At 46.3% G+C, this 24228-nt stretch overlaps 1 protein-coding gene across 1 annotated transcript; it reads right to left on the bottom strand.

The window, feature by feature from the left end:
• Nucleotides 1–1951: 1951 nt before the first annotated feature.
• LOC124011465 (early endosome antigen 1-like) lies at nucleotides 1952–12718 on the bottom strand. The gene is made up of 8 exons (XM_046324881.1): nucleotides 12382–12718; nucleotides 10402–10522; nucleotides 4698–4828; nucleotides 4265–4363; nucleotides 3185–3381; nucleotides 2853–2916; nucleotides 2662–2724; nucleotides 1952–2538 (listed from the first exon to the last, which is right to left on the bottom strand). Exons 1-8 carry the CDS (start codon nucleotides 12589–12591, stop codon nucleotides 2275–2277), a joined length of 1149 nt encoding a protein of 382 aa, XP_046180837.1. The 5' UTR covers nucleotides 12592–12718; the 3' UTR covers nucleotides 1952–2274.
• Between the last annotated feature and the right edge of the window lie 11510 nt (nucleotides 12719–24228).

The following is a 24228-nucleotide window of genomic DNA, read 5'->3' as shown; positions in this document are numbered from 1 at the left end:
TTCTCAAGCTTCTTAAGAGTGACGTCAAACTGAGAAAATGTGTATAAGATGCCCGTTAGCTACAGGGTCACTGAGGATAATCTGAACACTGGTCTCGCCAATAGGCCAAGGTTGACTCAGGTTATGTAGCAGGACATCAGTTTCCTTCATATTAAAACTCGTCCAGGGCTTGACTAGACTGTCGCCAAGTTGGCACACAAAAAGATATGCATCAGCAGAAATATCCCTGGGCTGCACTGTAGAAATGCTAGGGTTCACAACTATACACACCAATTACACTAACAGATCCTGCATTATGTCAGATTCCAAAGTGTCCACAAGAGGGCTCTATTATTCTATATATGAATACACTGGTATAAGAGAAATCCATTTCTAGAAGATTCTATTCCAGTAATAACAGTATGTCTACTCAGCAATATATCTGATCAAAGGTACAAGTAGAATCAATCTGTACACTGAGCCAAACCCATTTAGAATAGATGAAAAGGAGAATACAATTCTTTCACTCAACATCTTGATTTTTTTGTTGCTGGAATCCTTAGTTGCTACATCCATTTTTGGACTTCTAAATTAATGATATACCGAGTACCCATTACACCTTGAAGAATATAACTTACTAATGATCTTAGTTCTGTCATACCCTTTCAGAACCCCAAATATGAGCTAGTTTTACTCAAAGTACTGGTAAAAAAAAAACACTTCAGCTTCAAAACATGGTTCAAACTATAATGTTGATATCATGGATTGCCACTGCTGGCATCCATAGCTCAGTCTATGAATTTGAGTGGTGACATTTCTCCAGCCCCTTCCCTCAGTTTTTCACCAAAATGCAGGCGGGGTGGCTGCTTTGTTGTTGTTTCAATAACTTGTGCTTAAAAGCACACCACAGTGATAAGGTTCATGCAAATTTTCATGCAAAAATATTGACGTTAGGTCATCATTTGAATGATGTGGGTGACAAACAGTGATTGGCTGCCTTTATCCATATCTCATCGTACACTGAGTATACCAAACATTAAGAACAATTTTCTAATATTGAGTTGCACCACCTTTTGCCCTAAGAACAGCCTCAATTTGTCGGAGCATGGATTCTACAAGGTGTTGAAAGCATTCAACAGGGATGCTGGCCCATGTTGACTCCAATGCTTCCCACAGTTGTGTAAAGTTGGCTGGTGGATCATTCTTGATTCACATGGGAAACTGTTGAGCATGAAAAACCCAGCAGCGTTGCAGTTCTTGACAAAAACCGGTGTGCCTGGCACCTACTACCGTACCCTGTTCATTTGTCTTGTACATTCCTCTCTAATGTCCCATACACATAATTCATGACTCAAGGCTTAAAAATCCTTCTTTAACCAGTCTCCTCCCCTTCATCTACACTGATTGAAGTGGATTTCATAAGTGACATCAATAAGAGATCATAGGTTTCACCTGATCAGTCTGTCATGGGAAGAGCTCCTTAATGTTTTGTACACTCAATGTATAACCTACCCTGTCCACTTTATCAGCACACAGTAGTCTATAGAGAATGGGCCAAAAATCAGGTTGGGCAAGTATGCTATATATATATATATATATATATATATGCCATTTAGAAGACGCTTTTATCCAAAGCGACTTACAGTCATGTGTGCATACATTCTACGTATGGGTGGTCCCGGGAATCAAACCCACTACCCTGGCGTTACAAGCGCCATGCTCTACCAACTGAGCTACAGAAGGACCATAGGTAAGGTGGGCTGTTTGTGGGGAGAGATATTGACAGGTTCCGTCACACGTCTTATGCATGATGTGACAGTCAATATGTTTTGCCCAATGTTGTATTGTCCTTCAGTTTTCATTTACATACAGTGCCTTGCGAAAGTTCTCGGCCCCCCCGAACCCCGCGACGTCTTGCCACATTGCAGTTTGTGTGACAAAACCATTCATAGAATTGAAAATGCTATGGAAACACATTAAAACGTCTGTTTTATTTTATTCTGTAGATGAAAACTTAAGTACAAAAGTGTTGTGCACTGTCACGCACAACACTTTATCCTCTGGTGGGAAAAATGCATATAATGTTTCTGTGCGGACTTGAATATCTGCATTAAAATCTGTTGTCAAATGGATGGAAACCTAACCACAGTACCAAACAAGCCAAAACAACCAAAAAAACTCCTTAAAACTCAAAAGTTTCAGGAAAAGTGGAGAATTTTTTTTTTCTCAAAGTGAAATGCTTGCTTTGACAGGGCGAGTTTTCTTTAAAACAGGATTATTCTCAACGCAGCTCTTCTACGTAGCTATTCTCTTAGATCGTCTGAGACCACTGGCCATATGTGGCTCTCCAACTATGGTAGGTGTATTTTCAGCTTTAATTCGGACATGAGAAGCCTGTTGGGTAATCGTTTCTCCACCATTCCTTTTTGTCTTGGGTGCCTTCTTGGGAGTTTTTGCTTGGCTTGGGGCGACTTGCAATGCCTCCTGGGGACCTGAGTCTTCCTCTTTTTCGGTGTCTTTCAAAGTGTCCATCTTGCCTTGAATGGCTAGCAAAGATTCCTGTGAAGTCACAAGGAACTTTCTCATTGAATCTCTTGAGGAAGTACACATATTTTTCAATGTGACTGAAAACACCCCAGACACCACAAGGTCAGACACGGAGCTTATTACATAAAGACTTACCTCTGCCCCAGCCAGCTGGGATTTGAGCTCTGATAGTTCCTTCATCAGATGCTTGATGTTTGCCTTAGAGATGAAGCAGTGCTCATTAGTTATACATGTCCAGAAAGAACTGGTCCATTACCGTGCAGTACTGTAGGGGATTCATCGTATAACTTAAAACTACATGGTGACAAGTGTTGAACAAATAGCACCTTTTTCGTGAGGATGGTTCTGTTCCGATTCTCAATCTCCCGTTGTCTTTGCTCCCCTCTCTCTCTGAAATTAGAAACAATAATATTAATATAAAGCCAGAACTCCTGTTTCCGTAAACATCAACAAACTGCACACTGGCCATGTCTTCCATGGGTAATATTCATTAAGGCACACTGTAGCAAAACGTTTGGCATCAGAACAAAAACGAATGCTTCTTATTGTAAGTCCCTGCCTGTTTTCCTGCCCCTTTTCCGGTAAATGTCCTTCCATTTGGTGCCTAATAAATATGATCCTGGCCACTGCAGTAACATGAAGTGAGATAGCTATCTACCTGAGCTCCAGGGCTCTGGCCACGCTGTCCTCTAGTGCAGTGATCTCAGCTTGTTCCTCCTCTACAGCTTGCTGGACATCAGCAGTCTTTATCTGGGCCAGGAGGGACTTGGAGTCCAGGGCCTCTACCTCCGCTGAGCTCAGCTTCCTCGAGAGGAACACTTGCCCCATTTGAACAGTCTGCTCACAGGACAGGATCTGAAACGTGATGTCCAACAGAACTATTTTCAGCGAATGCGGCGACATATCCACAAACATTACGAATATGAGTATGTGAAAATTATCAATATATAAACATTTGTATAGATAAATGATAAGAGTCAAGTTAAAAGGCAGTGTTAACTCAAGGTCTTAACTTCAGAGGTTGACAACATGACATTCAGCATAGCATAGGACAGTATATAGTAGTGGTGTGAATGTTTAAAGGAGAAAATCCCTAACGGAATAACCTTCAGTGTAGTCATCACAAAACTACCACTAACAGATCATCATCATCATCATCATCAAAGGGAAAAATACAAATGTAACAAATATCTAACAACAATGCTGTAACGTTATTAGGAATTATGAATCTTTCAAATGATTAGTCACGGATATAAAAGCGCTCTGCACGTCATCATATTTAACAGTTGGAGAAATGTCAGAAAGAGACAGGAAGCGACAATAGCAAAGTCCTGAAAATATGGAGAGGGACACAGCAGAGTACCTAAAACGGCATTAACTATCATTGTTGCTGAGTGGGTGGGAGACAGCAGTAAGATGAGTGGTGTCTATTAGCTGGGCAGGACTGAGGTAGACTGAACTGCATTGCCCCCTAGTGGTCATACCAATGTTTATTTTTATATATATATATATATATATATATATATATATATAGAAAGAAAGAAAATTGGTGTGACCACTAGGGGGCAATGCAGTTCAGTCTACCTCAGTCCTGCCTAGCTAAAAGATAACACTCACAGGGTCATACGAAGGACCATATCTGAGTTCTTAGCGTATAAACATAACGGCAGTTTAAAAGTTAAGAACAATTGTCCCATCCCTAGTAGCTACAGTACTGTACAGTAACATGTGGCCTCACCTCATCAAGGTCAGTTTGGATCTTCTCTCTGGAGGCCAAGGACAGATCCCTGGCCAGCATCTGGTTCCTCCGCTGCCTCAGTAACTCATCCAGCTCTCTCTGCATAGGAAACACCATGACAGCCTTGAACATAACATCATTCAACTGTATCAAGAAGGCCCTAATGGAGTGTATTCACTAGGAACCAAATGGAACCAAACCTACCTGAATTTGTCCAATAGAAACATTCGTTATCATTGCAAAACATTGTTAGTTGCAAACTGAACCAAACTGGAGAAAACGCAAACGGAACATTTTGCTACGTGCGCTAATAAAGAACACGTGTGATCAAAGCAGCACAAAATGGCTGCTTCATTTCAATTTGAGGTACCATGAGCATCAGTCATTCAAATAATCAAGTGGGTGTTTTCACCATCAGCTCTATGGATTTCACCTGTAAGGCTTTGATCTGCCTCTCCTGCCTGGCTCTCTTCAGGAATACAAGGTCTGCTGGGGTAACCTCATAGCCCTGCATGCCTCTTATCAATGAGTAGTGGTCCTCTTCCAGCACACTGCCTGAACAGACTGAACATGTACATGATAACATTTGATGGATCATGCTGATAATATAATTTATTACAAGCTTCTGCACCATCATAAACCAAAGCATTAAACATTGAGATTTATAAACCTACAGTAGTATCATGTGACATAGGACTATATTAAAATAGATAAGAATTGGATATTTAATGAAAATGTGTGTTCAGAGGACACAGGTGCACGTGCCCCCTCAGATCTGTCCTGTTAATTAATATATATAGTTGAAGTTGGAAGTTTACATACACCTTAGCCAAATACATTTAAACTCAGTTTTTCACAATTCCTGACATTTAATCCAAGTAAAAATTCCCCGTCTTAGGTCAGTTTGACTCACCACTTCATTTTAAGAATGTGAAATGTCAGAATAATAGCAGAGGAGAAGGATTTATTTCAGCTTTTATTTATTTCGTCACATTCCCAGTGGGTCAGGAGTTTACATACACTCAATTAGTATTTGGTAGCATTGCCTTTAAATTGTTTCACTTGGGTCAAACGTTTTGGGTAGCCATCCACAATAATTTTGGAGAATTTTGGCACATTCCTCCCGACAGAGCTGGTCATATTTGAGTCAGGTTTGTATGCTTCCTTTCTGGCTGGCACACACTTTTTCAGTTCTGCCCACAAATTTCTAATTGTCTATTTTGTGAAGTGCACCAGTCCCTCCCCACAACATGATGCTGTCACTCCCGTGCTTCATGGTTGCGATGGTGTTCTTTGCCTTGCAAGCATCCCCCTTTTTTCCTCCAAACATAACGAATGGTCATTATGGCCAAACGGTTCTATTTTTGTTTCATCAGACCAGAGGACATTTCTCCAAAAAGTACAATCTTTGTCACCACCGTAGTCTGGCTTTTTTAATGGTGGTTTTGGAGCAGTGGCATCTTCCTTGCTGAGCCGGTTATGTCGATATAGGACTCGTTTCACTGTGGATATAGATATTTTTGTACCCGTTTCCTCCAGCATCTTCCCAAGGTCCTTTGCGGTTGTTCTGGGATTGATTTGCACTTCTCGCACCAAAGGACGTTCATCTCTAGGAGACAGAACGCGTCTCCTTCCTGAGCGGTATTACGGCTGTGTGTTCAAATGGTGTTAATACTTGCGTACTATTGTTTTTACAGATGAACGTGGTACCTTCAGGCATTTGGAAATTGCTTTTCTGAAGTCTTGGCTGATTTCTTTTGATTTTCCCATGATGCCAAGCAAAGGGGGGACTGAGTTTGAAGGTAGGTACACAGGTACATCTCCATTTACCTCAAATTATGTCAATTCGCCTAACAGAAGCTTCTAAAGCCATGACATTTTCTGGAATTTTCCAAGCTCTATAAAAGGCACAGTCAACTTAGTGGATGTAAACTTCTGACCCACTGGAATTGTGATACAGTGAATTATAAGTTTAATAATCTGTCTGTAAACAATTGTTGGAGAAGTTGTGTGTCATGCACAAAGTAATGTCCTAATCGACTTGCCAAAACTATAGTTTGTTAACAAGAAATGTGTGGAGTGGTTGAAAAACGAGTTAATGACTTCAACATAAGTGTATGTAAACTTCAACTGTATATATAGTTGTCGTTTCTCTGAAATACTACTAGCCACCTAGCAATTTTATGAAGTTGGTTTTAGCTAGGCCAGAAATGTTCTCAATCTCCCAACCTCATAACTAGCTACCAAGAAGCCATTTCAGGCTACAAATCAAGTTAGAGTAGTTAGCTTGTCTAACCATCTTAGCATTTCACAGTAGTCTAAACACGTTGTATTCAGCACGTGACAACTACAGAAATATTTGGCATGCCTGCTGGCAAGGTTGGAAGACATTAGGAAAGCAAGCAATTACTCAATGAACTGAATAAGACTCAATTCATTTCAATCTTTGACCCAGATATTAGCAAGAAAAGAACCACAAGTCAAGAGGATACAGACAGCTCAAGAGGTATGGTTTAGAGGTCGACCGATTATGATTTTTCAACGCCGATTATTGTAGGCCCAAAAAAGCCGGTACCAATTAAATCGGCCGATTTTTATTTATTTATTTGTAATGATGACAATTACAGCAAAACTGAATGAACACTTATTTTAACTTAATATAATACATCAATAAAAATAATTTAGCCTCAAGTAAATAATGAAACATGTTCAATTTGGTTTATATAATGCAAAACAAAGGGTTGGAGAAGAAAGTAAAAGTGCAATATGTGCTATGTAAGAAAGCTAACGATTCAGTTCCTTGCTCAGAACATGAGAACACATGAAAGCTGGTGGTTCCTTTTAACATGAGTCTTCAATATTCCCAGGTAAGAAGTTTTAGGTTGTAGTTATTATAGGAATAATAGGACTATTTCCCTCTATACCATTTGTATATTTCATTAACCTTTGACTATTGGATGTTCTTATAGGCACTTTAGTATTGCCAGTGTAACAGTATAGCTTCCGTCCCTCTAATCGCTCCTCCCTGGGCTCGAACCAGCAACACAACGACAACAGCCACCATTGAAGCAGAGCAAGGGGAACAACTACTAGAAGGCTCAGAGCGAGTGACGTTTGAAATGCTATTAGCGCAAGCTAACTAGCTAGCCATTTAATTTCACTTCGGTTACACCAGCTTGACACACAACGAAGAGCTGCTGGCAAAACGCACGAATGTGCTGTTTGAATTAATGTTTACGTGCCTGCTTCTGCCTACCACCGCTCGGTCAGATACTTAGATACTTGTATGCTCAGTCAGATTATATGCAATGCAGGACACGCTAGATAATATCTAGTAATATCAACCATGTGTAGTTAACTAGTGATTATGATTGATTGTGTCTTATAAGATAACTTTAATGCTAGCTAGCAACTTATCTTGGCTTACTGCATTTGCGTAACAGGCAGTCTCCTTGTGGAGTGCAATGAGAGAGAGGCAGGTCGTTATTGCGTTGGACTGGTTAACTGTAAGGTTGCAAGATTGAATCCCCCAAGCGGACAAGGTGAAAATCTGTCTTTCTGCCCCTGAACAAGGCAGTTAACCCAGCATTCCTAGGCCGTCATTGAAAATAAAAATGTGTTCTCAACTTACTTGCCTAGTTGAATAAAAGGTATAAAAAAATATATATATTTTCTTTATTTTTTCAAATCTTAAAAAAAAAAAAATCGGTGTCATGCCTTGGTCTTAGTATTTTGTGTTTTCGTTATATATTTGGTCAGGCCAGGGTTTATTTTGATACATGGGTTTATTTTGTTGTGTTTCGTATTGGGGTTTTGTAGGGATTGTGATTGCGGCTGAGTAGGGGTATCTAGCATAGGCTTGGCTGCCTGAGGCGGTTCTCAATTAGAGTCAGGTGATTCTCGTGGTCTCTGATTGGGAACCATATGTAGGTAGCCTAGGTTTTACTGTGTGTTTTGTGGGTGATTGTTCCTGTCTCTGTGTTTGTTGTCACAAGATAGGCTGTATAGGTTCACGTTCCATTTGTTGTTTTGCTTATTTAGTTATTTCATGTATCGTTCTATTTTCATTAAAGAACATGAGTAACCACCACGCCGCATTTTGGTCCGACTCTCTTTCAACAGACGTACGCCGTTACAGAATCACCCACCACAAATGGACCAAGCAACGTGGTAACAGGCAACAGCGGCAGCAGGAGCAGCGCGACAAGAATTTCTGGACTTGGGAGGAAATCCTCGACGGGAGAGGACCCTGGGCTAAACCAGGGGAGTGTAGCCACACCATGGTGCAGCGAGAGAGGGACTGGACATGGGAGGACGAAATGGACGGTGAAGGACCTTGGGCTCAGCCTGGAGAATATCGCCGCCCCAAGGAAGAACTGGAGGCGGTAAAGCGGAGAGGCGCTGGTATGAGGAGGCAGCACGGCGACGCGGATGGAAGCCTGAGAGTCAGCCCCAAAAATGTATTGGCGGGGGGCTCACAGGGAGTATGGCTTTGCCAGGTAGGAGACCTGCGCAAACTCCCTGTGCTTACCGGGGGCTAGAGAGACCGGGCAGGCACCGTGTTATGCTATGGAGCGCGCAGTGTTTCCAGTGCGGGTGCATAGCCCGGTGCGGTTCATACCAGCTCTTCGTATTGGCCGGGCGAGAGTGGGCATCGAGCCGGGTAAGGTTGCTCAGGCTGTCAGACTGCATGGAGCAGCCTGAGCTGTCAGACTGCATGGACCAGCCTGAGCTGTCAGACTGCATGGAGCAGCCTGAGCTGTCAGACTGCATGGAGCAGCCTGAGCTGTCAGACTGCATGGAGCAGCCTGAGCTGTCAGACTGCATGGAGCAGCCTGAGCTGTCAGACTGCATAGAGCTGCCAGAGCTGCCAGTCTGCATGGAGCAGCCAGAGCTGCCAGTCTGCATAGAGCTGCCAGAGCTGCCAGTCTGCATGGAGCAGCCAGAGCTGCCAGTCTGCATGGAGCAGCCAGAGCTGCCAGTCTGCATGGAGCAGCCAGAGCTGCCAGTCTGCATGGAGCAGCCAGAGCTGCCAGTCTGCATGGAGCAGCCAGAGCAGCTAGATCCGCCAGTCAGCCAGACTCTTCCAGATCTGCCAGTCAGCCAGACTCTTCCAGATCTGCCAGTCAGCCAGACTCTTCCAGATCTGCCAGTCAGCCAGACTCTTCCAGATCTGCCAGTCAGCCAGACTCTTCCAGATCTGCCAGTCAGCCAGACTCTTCCAGATCTGCCAGTCAGCCAGACTCTTCCAGATCTGCCAGTCAGCCAGACTCTTCCAGATCTGCCAGTCAGCCAGACTCTTCCAGATCTGTCACGCCTTGGTCTTAGTATTTTGTGTTTTCGTTATATATTTGGTCAGGCCAGGGTGTGACATGGGTTTATTTTGTTGTGTTTCGTATTGGGGTTTTGTAGGCATTGGGATTGCGGCTGAGTAGGGGTGTCTAGCATAGGCTTGGCTGTCTGAGGCGGATCTCAATCAGAGTCAGGTGATTCTCGTTGTCTCTGATTGGGAACCATATGTAGGTAGCCTAGGTTTTACTGTGTTTTGTGGGTGATTGTTCCTGTCTCTGTGTTTGTTTGCACCAGATAGGGCTGTTTCGGTTTTCATTATTTCATTTCATTATTTTCGTAGTTTCTGCATGTATAGTTTTCCTTCATTAAAATCTATCATGAATCATCATCACGCTGCATTTTGGTCCGATCCTTGTTCTACCTCTTCATCAGAGGAGGAGATAGAGAGCCGTTACAATCGGTAAATCGGTGCTCAAAAATACCGATTTCCGATTGTTATGAAAAATTTAAATCGGCCGTAATTAATCGCCCATTCCGATTAATCGGTCGACCTCTAGTATGGTTACATATGCAGAAAAAATATACATTTTTGTACGTAGAATTAAGCATAAGGATTATGGCTCTAAATTGCAGGAAAAAGCCATTTCAGGCTAAATTCACCCACTTGCAGATGGGGCCTAGCCCCCTTCCAGACCACCCTCCAATCCTCACGTACTTGTGGCCCCTCAGATTTTGGGGGTGCACGACACCCCTGTGTGTTTATGTTTGTCACCTCAGACATATCAAACCACATATTGGTGCAAATATACAGCTATAGGATTTTGAACAATATAGGAAACACCCACGTGTGCTTGAAGTGATGCGAGACCGTCGGCATGTTTCGGTTTCTGCAGGCTCGATTGTGTAAAGGTCAATGGTCATATTTAGCGCGGGAGACAAGGGTTCTTGCCCAGGGGTGGTTTCAATCTGGATGGAAAGACAAAATGGTAACGGATAGAAATTCATTAGTTGGCTAGGCCTACCCTCCACAATAATTGGCTCAATTTGGCCTTTAAACTACAGTGCCTTCATAAATTCATAAAGTATTCACACCCCTTGATTTTATAGTTTGTTGTGATAAAATGTGGATTAAAAAATGTATTTAATTGACATTGGTCAACAAGACACAAAATACTCAAAGGGGAAGAAAAATTATAACATTTGTAAAAAAATGTACAACACAAATAAAACACTAATATATATATTGATTAGATCAGTATTAATACCCAAAGTCGATACATTAGAATCACCTTCATCAATTACACCTGTGAGTCTTTCTGGATGAGCTTTCCACTCCTGGATTGTTCTACATATGCCCATTCCTCTTTTCAAAATTCTTCAAGCTCTGTGAAATGGGTTGTTGATCATTGCTAGACAACCATTTTCAGGTCTTGCCATAGGTTTTCAAGCAGATTTAAGTCAAAACTAACTCAGGCACTCAGGAACATTCACTCTTCTTGGTAAGCAACTCCAGTGTCGATTTGGCCTTGTGTTTTAGGTTACAGTCCCGCTGAAAGATTCATTCATCTCCCAGTGTCTGGTGGAAAGCAGACAACCAGGTTTTCCAATAGGATTTTGCCTGTACTTACCTGCGTTCCATTTTTTTAATCCGGAAAAACTCCACAGTCCTTAACGATTTACAAGCATACCCATAACATGATGTAACCACCACTATGCTTGAAAATATGGACAGTGGTACTCAATAATGTGTTGTATTGGATTTCCCCCACCCTGAAGAAGGCACAGTGATGCCGAAACATTTGTCGGTTTTTTACCTACAAATTACTGGGAGGTTATACAAACTGAGTTTTTATAGCTTACAGTTTATTCTCCCTTAGTCAGCATCTTTAAACTAAATCATTTTTTCTGGGTATGCGCCAGCTCATGTTTTTTATTGGATTTGACCCCAACATAACACTTTGTATTGAGGACAAAAAGTTAAATTGCTTTGCCACATTTTTTGCAGTATTACTTTAGTCACTTGTTACAAACAGGCTGCATGTTTTGGAATATTTGTATTCTGTGCAGGCCTTTTTTTCACTTTGGTTACTATTGTGGAGTAATTACAATGTTGTTGATGCATCCTCAGTTCTATCACAGCCATTCAACTCAAACTGTTTTAAAGTAGCCTTTGCGCTCATGGTGAAATCCTTGAGCAGTTTCCTTCCTCTCCGGCAACTGAGTTAGGAAGGACGTCTGTACCTTTGTAGTGACTGGGTGTATTGATGCATCATCCAAAGTGTAATTAATAACTTCACCATGCTCAAAGACATATTCAACGTCTACTCTTTACATGTTTAACCCGTTTACCAATAGGTGCCCTGTCTAGGCGCACTGGGGTTTTAGTGCCTTCAGAAAGTATTCACCCCTAGACTTTTCCTACATTTAGTTGTTACAGCCACAATTTTGTCCCTGGCTTAAACACAATACCCTATAATGTCAAAGTGGAATCATTATGTTTTTAGGAATTTTCACAAATTAATTCAACGCTGATGCCTTGAGTCAATAAGTATTCAACTGCTTTGTTATGGCAAGCCTAGATAAGTTAATGAGTAAAAATGTGCTTAAGTCACATAAGTTGCATGGATTTAATAGTGCAATAATAGTGTTTAACATGACTTTTCAATGAATACCTAATCTCTGTACCCCACACATACAATTACTGTATCTGTAATGTCCCTCAGTCGAGAAGTGAATTTCAAAACACAGAATCTACCAAAGACCAGAGAGGTTTTCCACTGCCTCACAAAGAAGGGCAGAAGTGTGGTGAAAGGGATTCAGCCTACCGCTTGTGTTTCAAAGCTCAAAGGCCAAGTTATTTTCAACTCTGACGTTGGCGGCGTCCTCTGAAGTTGTCGTCCCAATGGAATATGATTTGAAGGCTCTTGTATGAGTCTACTGATCGCCGGTGATACATTTGACTTGTGAGTAGCTTTTTCCCCTTTGGTTGTCTTTCTGTTTCTCCTGTTTGCAACGGAAATCTTTGAGATATCCATTTTTCTTGTTGTGTTGAAACCTAAACTTGGCGTTTTGTGACAATCGAATCAAAATCACCTGTTGGCCCGCACCTGTAACGCTCGCGAGGCCGTGGCTAAAGAGCCAATTTATGCTTGATCCGAAAATGTGGTCTGAGACGCAATAGCCGGGCAGAGTCCGAATTGAGCTCTGTACCGCATCATGAGAACATGTACTAGTAGTGTATGACCAGTAGAGGGAGACAAGAGGTTGCACCTGCATTGAGGAATCATCAGTACTGTCGTTAACGAGGTGTGGGGGGCTGCCACATTTCACGTCCACGTCATCAACTAGTGCTCATGGAGTGAAAGAAATCAAACAAACAATGTTTTATTGTCACAAACACCGGATAGGTGCAGACAGTGATATGTGTTGTTTTACAGGGTCAGCCATAGTAATATGGCGCCCCTGGAGCAAATTAGAGGTAAGTGCTTTGCTCAACAACATCAACATATTTTTCAACTTGTCTGCTCGGGTATCAAAATAGCATAATGCAGTGTCGACAGTTTCTACAGGAGTTGTCCTTTGAAGTCAGATCTGCCCTTTCCTCCTTGTCCACGTCAGAGCCCTGTGCCACAACGATGGGACAGTGATGTGTACCTGGCCTTAGTGCTCAGACACCATCAGTAGCAGACAGCCACAATCTGCTTATGACCTGAAGCAGCATTATCAAACACTATGAGGAGACCTTTATATACAATTCTAAACAAAAGTGCATTTCATACTATGTTTATGAACAAAAAAATACATGTTTTTGAACTGAGAACACACACACCGCGTGCTTCCACTGAAACACAAGCTGAAAGGGAACATATAGAGTGCATTAGGGAAGTATTCAGACTGCTTTTAACACATTTTGTTATGTTGCAGTGTTATTCTAAAATTGATTAAGTTGTTTTTTTCCCTCATCCATCTACACACAATTTCCCATAATGATAAACCATGCTCTGACATGCACGGTCAAGGATGATCCATAGAAACAGGATGCATCTGAGATCAATTTCAAGTCTCATAGCAAAGGGTCTTAATACCTATGTAAAACATAGGCTAAAATTTCTAAAAACCTCTTTTCACTTTGTCATTATGGGGTATTTAGTGTAGATTGATGACAAATGTATTTAGTTTAATCAATTTTAGAATAAGGCTGTAACGTAACAAAATGTGGACAAAGTCAAGGGGTCTGAATACTTTCCGAAAGCTCTGTATAGCCAAGCAGAACTGACAGCTAAGTTTAAACCTGCTCTTCATGCCGTCCGTCCGGCCAGGCTGAGGCTGAGGCACATGTTCAAGAGAGCTCCAGGAATGGAAGATGAGAGTGAATGCTGAGTCATAAATACTTCTGTTTTTAAACTGTCCAACCGGGTCCATCACACTGAGGAAGAGAACGGGGGGTGTAAATCTGAGCTTTACAACACTTGCTTCCCAGGAGGGAAGTTAGGGCCAAGGGAGGAGAAGGAGAGTCACATGGCTTTACACCCATCTACTCTTCCCCTGGGAACAAGTCCCTTAGTTATTCCCCTGGGAACAAGCCCCTTAGTTCTTCCCTGGGAACAAGCCCCTCAGTTATTCCCCTGGGAACATGCCCCTTAGTTCTTCCCCTGGGAACAAGCCCCTTAATTCTTCCCTGGGAACAAGCTCCTTAGTTATTCCCCTGGGAGCAAGCCCCTTAGTTCTTCCCTGGGAACAAGCCCCTTAGTTCTTCCCTGGGAACAAGCCCCTTAGTTCTTCCCTGGGAACAAGCCCCTTAGTTCTTCCCCTGGGAGCAAGCCCCTTAGTTCTTCCCTGGGAACAAGCCCCTTAGTTATTCCCCTGGGAGCAAGCCCCTTAGTTCTTCCCTGAGAACAAGCCCCTTAGTTCTTCCCTGGGAACAAGCCCCTTAGTTCTTCCCTGGGAACAAGCCCATAAGTTCTTCCCTGGGAACAAGCCCCTTAGTTATTCCCCTGGGAACAAGCCCCTTAATTCTTCCCTGGGAACAAGCCCCTTAGTTCTTCCCTGGGAACAAGCCCATTAGTTCTTACCTGGGAACAAGCCCCTTAGTTCTTCCCTGGGAACAAGCCCCTTAATTATTCCCTGGGAACAAGCCCCTTAGTTTTTCCCCTGGGAACAAGCCCCTTAGTTTTTCCCCTGGGAACAAGCCCCTTAGTTCTTCCCCTGGGAACAAGCCCCTTAGTTCTCCCCCTGGGAACAAGCCCTGTAGTTCTCCCCCTGGGAACAAGCCCTGTAGTTCTCCCCCTGGGAACAAGCCCCTTAGTTCTCCCCCTGGGAACTAGCCCATTAGTTCTACACCTGGGAACAAGCCCTGTAGTTCTCCCCCTGGGAACAAGCCCCTTAGTTCTCCCTCTGGGAACAAGCCCCTTAGTTCTCCCTCTGCGAACAAGCCCTTTAGTTCTACACCTGGGAACAAGCCCCGTAGTTCTCCCCCTGGGAACAAGCCCCGTAGTTCTACCCCTGGGAACAAGCCCCTTAGTTCTCCCTCTGGGAATAAGCCCCTTAGTTCTCCCTCTGGGAACAAGCCCCGTAGTTCTCCCTCTGGGAACAAGCCCCTTAGTTCTCCCTCTGGGAACAAGCCCCTCAGTTCTCCCTCTAAAGTCCTTTAGTTCTCCCTCTGGGAACAAGCCCCTTAGTTCTCCCTCTGGGAACAAGCCCCTTAGTTCTCCCTCTGGGAACAAGCCCCTTAGTTCTCCCTCTGGGAACAAGCCCCTTAGTTCTCCCTCTGGGAACAAGCCCCTAGTTCTCCCTCTGGGAACAAGCCCCTTAGTTCTCCCTCTAAAGTCCTTTAGTTCTGCCTCTGGGAACAAGCCCCTTAGTTCTCCCTCTGGGAACAAGCCCCTTAGTTCTCCCTCTGGGAGCAAGCCCCTCAGTTCTCCCTCTAAAGTCCTTTAGTTCTCCCTCTGGGAACAAGCCCCTTAGTTCTCCCTCTGGGAACAAGCCCCTCAGTTCTCCCTCTAAAGTCCTTTAGTTCTCCCTCTGGGAACAAGCCCCTTAGTTCTCCCTCTGGGAACAAGCCCTTTAGTTCTCCCTCTGGGAACATGCCCCTTAGTTCTCCCTCTGGGAACAAGCCCCTAGTTCTCCCTCTGGGAACAAGCCCCTTAGTTCTCCCTCTAAAGTCCTTTAGTTCTGCCTCTGGGAACAAGCCCCTTAGTTCTCCCTCTGGGAACAAGCCCCTTAGTTCTCCCTCTGGGAACAAGCCCCTCAGTTCTCCCTCTAAAGTCCTTTAGTTCTCCCTCTGGGAACAAGCCCCTTAGTTCTCCCTCTGGGAACAAGTCCTTTAGTTCTCCCTCTGGGAACAAGCCCCTTAGTTCTCCCTCTGGGAACAAGCCCCTGAGTTCTCCCTCTAAAGTCCTTTAGTTCTCCCTCTGGGAACAAGCCCCTTAGTTCTCCCTCTGGGAACAAGCCCCTCAGCCCTCTAAAGTTCTCCCTCTGGGAACAAGCCCCTTTAGTTCTCCCTCTGGGAACAAGTACTTTAGTTCTCCCTCTAAAGTCCTTTAGTTTTCCCTCTGGGAACAAGCCCCTCAGTTCTCCCTCTAAAGTCCTTTAGTTCTCCCTCTGGGAACAAGCCCTTCTGTAGCTCAGTTTCTGGCGCCGCCAGGGTAGTGGGAACGTAGAATGTATGCACACATGACTGTAAGTCGCTTTGGATAAAAGCGTCTGCTAAATGGCATGTATTATTATTATTATTATTCTCCCTCTGGGAACAAGCCCCTTAGTTCTCCCTCTGGGAACAAGCCCCTTAGTTCTCCCTCTAAAGTCCTTTAGTTCTCCCTCTGGGAACAAGCCCCTTAGTTCTCCCTCTGGGAACAAGCCCCTTAGTTCTCCCTCTGGGAACAAGCCCCTTAGTTCGCCCTCTGGGAAGAAGCGCCTCAGTTCTCCCTCTGGGAACAAGCCCCTCATTTCTCCCTCTAAAGTCCTTTAGTTCTTCCTCTGGGAACAAGCCCCTTAGTTCTCCCTCTGGGAACAAGCCCCTTGGTTCTCCCTCTGGGAAGAAGCCCCTCAGTTCTCCCTCTGGGAACAAGCCCCTTGGTTCTCCCTCTGGGAACAAGCCCCTCAGTTCTCCCTCTGGGAACAAGCCCCTCAGTTCTCCCTCTGGGAACAAGCCCCTTAGTTCTCCCTCTGGGAACAAGCCCCTTAGTTCTCCCTCTGGGAACAAGCCCCTTAGTTCTCCCTCTGGGAACAAGCCCCTTAGTTCTCCCTCTGGGAACAAGCCCCTTAGTTCGCCCTCTGGGAAGAAGCCCCTCAGTTCTCCCTCTGGGAACAAGCCCCTCATTTCTCCCTCTAAAGTCCTTTAGTTCTTCCTCTCGGAACAAGCCCCTTAGTTCTCCCTCTGGGAACAAGCCCCTTGGTTCTCCCTCTGGGAAGAAGCCCCTCAGTTCTCCCTCTGGGAACAAAGTTCTCCCTCTGGGAACAAGCCCCTCAGTTCTCCCTCTGGGAACAAGCCCCTCAGTTCTCCCTCTGGGAACAAGCCCCTTAGTTCTTCCTCTGGGAACAAGCCCCTTAGTTCTTCCTCTGGGAACAAGCCCCTCAGTTCTCCCTCTGGGAACAAGCCCCTCAGTTCTCCCTCTGGGAACAAGCCCCTCAGTTCTTCCTCTGGGAACAAGCCCCTTAGTTCTCCCCCTGGGAACAAGCCCCTTATTTCTTCCCTGGGAACAAGCCCATTAGATCTTCCCTGGGAACAAGCCCCTTAGTTCTTCCCTGGGAACAAGCCCCTTAATTATTCCCTGGGAACAAGCCCCTTAGTTTTTCCCCTGGGAACAAGCACCTTAGTTTTTCCCCTGGGAACAAGCCCCATAGTTCTTCCCCTGGGAACAAGCCCCTTAGTTCTCACCCTGGGAACAAGCCCTGTAGTTCTCCCCCTGGGAACAGGCCCCTTTGTTCTCCCCCTGGGAACTAGCCCATTAGTTCTACACCTGGGAACAAGCCCTGTAGTTCTCCCCCTGGGAACAAGCCCCTTAGTTCTCCCTCTGGGAACAAGCCCCTTAGTTCTCCCTCTGCGAACAAGCCCTTTAGTTCTACACCTGGGAACAAGCCCTGTAGTTCTCCCCCTGGGAACAAGCCCCTTAGTTCTCCCCCTGGGAACTAGCCCCTTAGTTCTCCCTCTGGGAACAAGCCCCTTAGTTCTCCCTCTGGGAACAAGCCCCTTAGTTCTCCCTCTAAAGTCCTTTAGTTCTCCCTCTGGGAACAAGCCCCTTAGTTCTCCCTCTGGGAACAAGCCCCTTAGTTCTCCCTCTGGGAACAAGCTCCTCAGTTCTCCCTCTAAAGTCCTTTAGTTCTCCCTCTGGGAATAAGCCCCTTAGTTCTCCTTCTGGGAACAAGCCCCTCAGTTCTCCCTCTAAAGTCCTTTAGCTCTCCCTCTGGGAACAAGCCCCTTAGTTCTCCCTCTGGGAACAAGCCCCTTAGTTCTCCCTCTGGGAACAAGCCCCTCAGTTCTCCCTCTAAAGTCCTTTAGTTCTCCCTCTGGGAATAAGCCCCTTAGTTCTCCCTCTGGGAACAAGCCCCTCAGTTCTCCCTCTAAAGTCCTTTAGCTCTCCCTCTGGGAACAAGCCCCTTAGTTCTCCTTCTGGGAACAAGCCCTTTAGTTCTCCCTCTGGGAACAAGCCCTTTAGTTCTCCCTCTGGGAACAAAGTTCTCCCTCTAAAGTCCTTTAGTTCTCCCTCTGGGAACAAGTCCTTTAGTTCTCCCTCTGGGAACAAGCCCTTTAGTTCTTCCTCTGGGAACAAGCCCCTTAGTTCTCCCTCTGGGAACAAGCCCCTCAGTTCTCCCTCTAAAGTCCTTTAGTTCTCCCTCTGGGAACAAGCACCTCAGTTCTCCCTCTAATGTCCTTTAGTTCTCCCTCTGGGAACAAGCCCCTTAGTTCTCCCTCTGGGAACAAGCCCCTCAGTTCTCCCTCTAAACTCCTTTCGTTCTCCCTCTGGGAACAAGCCCCTTTAGTTTTCCCTCTGGGAACAAGTCCTTTAGTTCTCCCTCTAAAGTCCTTTAGTTTTCCCTCTGGGAACAAGCCCCTCAGTTCTCCCTCTAAAGTCCTTTAGTTCTCCCTCTGGGAACACTCCCATTAGTTCTCCCTCTGGGAACAAGTCCTTTAGTTCTCCCTCTGGGAACAAGCCCTTTAGTTCTCCCTCTGGGAACAAGCCCTTTAGTTCTCCCTCTGGGAACAACCCCCTTAGTTCTCCCTCTGGGAACAAGTCCTTTAGTTCTCCCTCTGGGAACAAGCCCTTTAGTTCTTCCTCTGGGAACAAGCCCCTTAGTTCTCCCTCTGGGAACAAGCCCCTCAGTTCTCCCTCTAAAGTCCTTTAGTTCTCCCTCTGGGAACAAGCCCCTCAGTTCTCCCTCTAAAGTCCTTTAGTTCTCCCTCTGGGAACAAGCCCCTTAGTTCTCCCTCTGGGAACAAGCCCCTTACTTCTCCCTCTGGGAACAAGCCCCTTAGTTCTCCCTCTGGGAACAAGCCCCTCAGTTCTCCCTCTAAAGTCCTTTAGTTCTCCCTCTGGGAACAAACCCCTCAGTTCTCCCTCTAAAGTCCTTTAGTTCTCCCTCTGGGAACAAGCCCTTAGTTCTCCCTCTGGGAACAAGCCCCTCAGTTCTCCCTCTAAACTCCTTTCGTTCTCCCTCTGGGAACAAGCCCCTTTAGTTCTCCCTCTGGGAACAAGTCCTTTAGTTCTCCCTCTAAAGTCCTTTAGTTTTCCCTCTGGGAACAAGCCCCTCAGTTCTCCCTCTAAAGTCCTTTAGTTCTCCCTCTGGGAACAAGCCCCTTAGTTCTCCCTCTGGGAACAAGTCCTTTAGTTCTCCCTCTGGGAACAAGCCCTTTAGTTCTCCCTCTGGGAACAAGCCCTTTAGTTCTCCCTCTAAAGTCCTTTAGTTCTCCCTCTGGGAACAAGCCCTTTAGTTCTCCCTCTGGGAACAAGCCCCTTAGTTCTCCCTCTGGGAACAAGTCCTTTAGTTCTCCCTCTGGGAACAAGCCCTTTAGTTCTCCCTCTGGGAACAAGTCCTTTAGTTCTCCCTCTGGGAACAAGCCCTTTAGTTCTCCCTCTGGGAACAAGCCCCTTTAGTTCTCCCTCTGGGAACAAAGTTCTCCCCCTTAGTTCTCCCTCTGGGAACAAAGTTCCCTTAGTTCTCCCTCTGGGAACAAGCCCCTTAGTTCTCCCTCTGGGAACAAGCCCTTAGTTCTCCCTCTCCTTTAGTTCTCCCTCTGGGAACAAGCCCCTTAGTTCTCCCTCTGGGAACAAGCCCTTTAGTTCTCCCTCTAAAGTCCTTTAGTTCTCCTCTGGGAACAAGCCCCTTAGTTCTCCCTCTGGGAACAAGCCCCTTAGTTCTCCTCTGGGAACAAGCCCTTTAGTTCTCCCCCTCTAAAGTCCTTTAGTTCTCCCTCTGGGAACAAGCCCCTTAGTTCTCTCTGGGAACAAGTCCTTTAGTTCTCCCTCTGGGAACAAGCCCCCTCCAGTTCTCCCTCTAAAGTCCTTTAGTTCTCCCTCTGGGAACAAGCCCTTTAGTTCCCTTTAGTTCTCCCTCTGGGAACAAGCCCTTTAGTTCTCCCTCTGGGAACAAGCCCTTTAGTTCTCCCTCTGGGAACAAGCCCCTTAGTTCTCCCTCTAAAGTCCTTTAGTTCTCTGGGAACAAGCCCTTTAGTTCTCCCTCTGGGAACAAGCCCCTTTAGTTCTTCCTCTGGGAACAAAGTTCTCCCCTGGGAAAAGTCCTTTAGTTCTCCCTCTGGGAACAAGCCCCTTAGTTCTCCCTCTGGGAACAAGCCCCTTTCAGTTCTCCCTCTGGGAACAAGTCCTTTAGTTCTCCCTCTGGGAACAAGCCCCTTAGTTCTCCCTCTGGGAACAAGTCCTTTAGTTCTCCCTCTGGGAACAAGCCCCTTAGTTCTCCCTCTGGGAACAAGCCCTTTAGTTCTCCCTCTGGGAACAAGCCCCTTAGTTCTCCCTCTAAAGTCCTTTAGTTCTCCCTCTGGGAACAAGCCCCTTAGTTCTCCCTCTGGGAACAAGCCCCTTAGTTCTCCCTCTGGGAACAAGCCCTTTAGTTCTCTCTGGGAACAAGCCCTTTAGTTCTCCCTCTGGGAACAAGCCCCTTTAGTTCTCCCTCTTAGTTCTCCCTCTGGGAACAAGCCCTTAGTTCTCCCTCTGGGAACAAGCCCCTCAGTTCTCCCTCTAAAGTCCTTTAGTTCTCCCTCTGGGAACAAGCCCTTTAGTTCTCCCTCTGGGAACAAGCCCTCAGTTCTCCCTCTACAAGTCCTTTAGTTCTCCCTCTGGGAACAAGCCCCTTAGTTCTCCCTCTGGGAACCCCTGGGAACAGTTCTCCCTCTAAAGTCCTTTAGTTCTCCCTCTGGGAACTTAGTTCTCCCTGGGAAAGTCCCTCCCTCTGGGAACAAGTTCTCCCTCTGGGAGTTCTCCCTCTGGGAACAAGCCTTTAGTTCTCCCTCTGGGAACAAGTCCTTTAGTTCTCCCTCTGGGAACAAGCCCTTTAGTTCTCCCTCTGGGAACAAGCCCCTTAGTTCTTCTAAAGTCCTTTAGTTCTCCCTCTGGGAACAAGCCCCTTAGTTCTCCCTCTGGGAACAAGCCCTTTAGTTCTCCCTCTGGGAACAAGCCCCTTAGTTCTCCCTCTGGGAACAAGTTCCTCAGTTCTCCTCTGGGAACAAGCCCCTCAGTTCTCCCTCTAAAGTCCTTTAGTTCTCCCTCTGGGAACAAGCCCTTTAGTTCTCCCTCTGGGAACAAGCCCCTTAGTTCTCCCTCTGGGAACAAGCCCTTTAGTTCTCCCTCTGGGAACAAGCCCCTTAGTTCTCCCTCTGGGAACAAAGTTCTCCCTCTGGGAACAAGCCCCCTCTAAAGTTCTCCCTCTGGGAACAAGCCCCTTAGTTCTCCCTCTGGGAACAAGCCCCTTAGTTCTCCCTCTGGGAACAAGCCCCTTAGTTCTCCCTCTGGGAACAAGCCCTTTAGTTCTCCCTCTGGGAACAAGCCCTTTAGTTCTCCCTCTGGGAACAAGCCCCTTAGTTCTCCCTCTGGGAACAAGCCCTCAGTTCTCCCTCTAAAGTCCTTTAGTTCTTCCTCTGGGAACAAGCCCCTTAGTTCTCCCTCTGGGAACAAGCCCCTTAGTTCTCCCTCTGGGAACAAGCCCCTCAGTTCTCCCTCTGGGAACAAGCCCCTTAGTTCTCCCTCTGGGAACAAGCCCCTCAGTTCTCCCTCTGGGAACAAGCCCCTCAGTTCTCCCTCTGGGAACAAGCCCCTTAGTTCTCCTCTGGGAACAAGCCCCTTAGTTCTCCTCTGGGAACAAGCCCCTTAGTTCTCCCTCTGGGAACAAGCCCCTCAGTTCTCCCTCTGGGAACAAGCCCCTTAGTTCTCCTCTGGGAACAAGCCCCTTAGTTCTCCCCTCTGGGAACAAGCCCCTTAGTTTTCTTCCCTGGGAACAAGCCCCTTAGTCCTTTCTTCTCCCTCTGGGAACAAGCCCCTTAGTTCTCCTCTGGGAACAAGCCCTTTAGTTCTTCCCTGGGAACAAGCCCCTTAGTTCTCCTCTGGGAACAAGCCCTTAGTTCTCCCTCTGGGAACAAGCCCTTAGTTCTCAGTTGGGAACAAGCTCCTTAGTTCTCTGGGAAAGCCCTTTAGTTCTCCCTCTGGGAACAAGCCCATTAGTTCTACCCTGGGAACAAGCCCTTAGTTCTCCCTCTGGGAACAAGCCCTTAGTTCTCCCTCTGGGAACAAGCCCCTTAGTTCTCCTCTGGGAACAAGCCCTTTAGTTCTCTCTAAAGTCCTCTGGGAACAAGCCCTTTAGTTCTCCCTCTGGGAACAAGCCCTTAGTTCTTCCTCTGGGAACAAGCCCCTTAGTTCTCCCTCTGGGAACAAACAAGCCCCTTAGTTCTCCCTCTAAAGTCCTTTAGTTCTCCCTCTGGGAACAAGCCCCTTAGTTCTCCCTCTGGGAACAAGCCCCTTAGTTCTCCCTCTGGGAACAAAGTTCTCCCTCTAAAGTCCTTTAGTTCTCCCTCTGGGAACAAGCCCCTTAGTTCTCCCTCTGGGAACAAGCCCCTCAGTTCTCCTTTAGTTCTCCCTCTGGGAAAAGTCCTTTAGTTCTCCCTCTGGGAACAAGCCCCTTAGTTCTCCCTCTGGGAACAAGCCCCTCAGTTCTCCCTCTAAAGTCCTTTAGTTCTCCTCTGGGAACAAGCCCCTTAGTTCTCCCTCTGGGAACAAGCCCTCAGTCTCCCTCTAAAGTCCTTTAGCTCTCCCTCTGGGAACAAGCCCCTTAGTTCTCCTTCTGGGAACAAGCCCTTTAGTTCTCCCTCTGGGAACAAGCCCTTTAGTTCTCCCTCTGGGAACAAGCCCTTTAGTTCTCCCTCTAAAGTCCTTTAGTTCTCCCTCTGGGAACAAGTCCTTTAGTTCTCCCTCTGGGAACAAGCCCTTTAGTTCTTCCTCTGGGAACAAGCCCCTTAGTTCTCCCTCTGGGAACAAGCCCCTCAGTTCTCCCTCTAAAGTCCTTTAGTTCTCCCTCTGGGAACAAGCACCTCAGTTCTCCCTCTAATGTCCTTTAGTTCTCCCTCTGGGAACAAGCCCCTTAGTTCTCCCTCTGGGAACAAGCCCCTCAGTTCTCCCTCTAAACTCCTTAGTTCTCCCTCTGGGAACAAGCCCCTTTAGTTTTCCCTCTGGGAACAAGTCCTTTAGTTCTCCCTCTAAAGTCCTTTAGTTTTCCCTCTGGGAACAAGCCCCTCAGTTCTCCCTCTAAAGTCCTTTAGTTCTCCTCTGGGAACACTCCCATTAGTTCTCCCTCTGGGAACAAGTCCTTTAGTTCTCCCTCTGGGAACAAGCCCTTTAGTTCTCCCTCTGGGAACAAGCCCTTTAGTTCTCCCTCTGGGAACAACCCCCTTAGTTCTCCCTCTGGGAACAAGTCCTTTAGTTCTCCCTCTGGGAACAAGTTCCCTTTAGTTCTTCCTCTGGGAACAAGCCCCTTAGTTCTCCCTCTGGGAACAAGCAGTTCTCCCTCTAAAGTCCTTTAGTTCTCCCTCTGGGAACAAGCCCCTCAGTTCTCCCTCTAAAGTCCTTTAGTTCTCCCTCTGGGAACAAGCCCCTTAGTTCTCCCTCTGGGAACAAGCCCCTTACTTCTCCCTCTGGGAACAAGCCCCTTAGTTCTCCCTCTGGGAACAAGCCCCTCAGTTCTCCCTCTAAAGTCCTTTAGTTCTCCCTCTGGGAACAAACCCCTCAGTTCTCCCTCTAAAGTCCTTTAGTTCTCCCTCTGGGAACAAGCCCCTTAGTTCTCCCTCTGGGAACAAGCCCCTCAGTTCTCCCTCTAAACTCCTTTCGTTCTCCCTCTGGGAACAAGCCCCTTTAGTTCTCCCTCTGGGAACAAGTCCTTTAGTTCTCCCTCTAAAGTCCTTTAGTTTTCCCTCTGGGAACAAGCCCCTCAGTTCTCCCTCTAAAGTCCTTTAGTTCTCCCTCTGGGAACAAGCCCCTTAGTTCTCCCTCTGGGAACAAGTCCTTTAGTTCTCCCTCTGGGAACAAGCCCTTTAGTTCTCCCTCTGGGAACAAGCCCTTTAGTTCTCCCTCTGGGAAAAGTCCTCTTAGTTCTCCCTCTGGGAACAAGCCCTTTAGTTCTCCCTCTGGGAACAAGCCCTTTAGTTCTCCCTCTGGGAACAAGCCCTTTAGTTCTCCCTC

This window comes from Oncorhynchus gorbuscha, linkage group LG23 (assembly GCF_021184085.1).
Source record: "Oncorhynchus gorbuscha isolate QuinsamMale2020 ecotype Even-year linkage group LG23, OgorEven_v1.0, whole genome shotgun sequence".
Taxonomy (NCBI): domain Eukaryota; kingdom Metazoa; phylum Chordata; class Actinopteri; order Salmoniformes; family Salmonidae; genus Oncorhynchus; species Oncorhynchus gorbuscha.
This window is presented reverse-complemented; position numbering and strand designations above follow the sequence as displayed.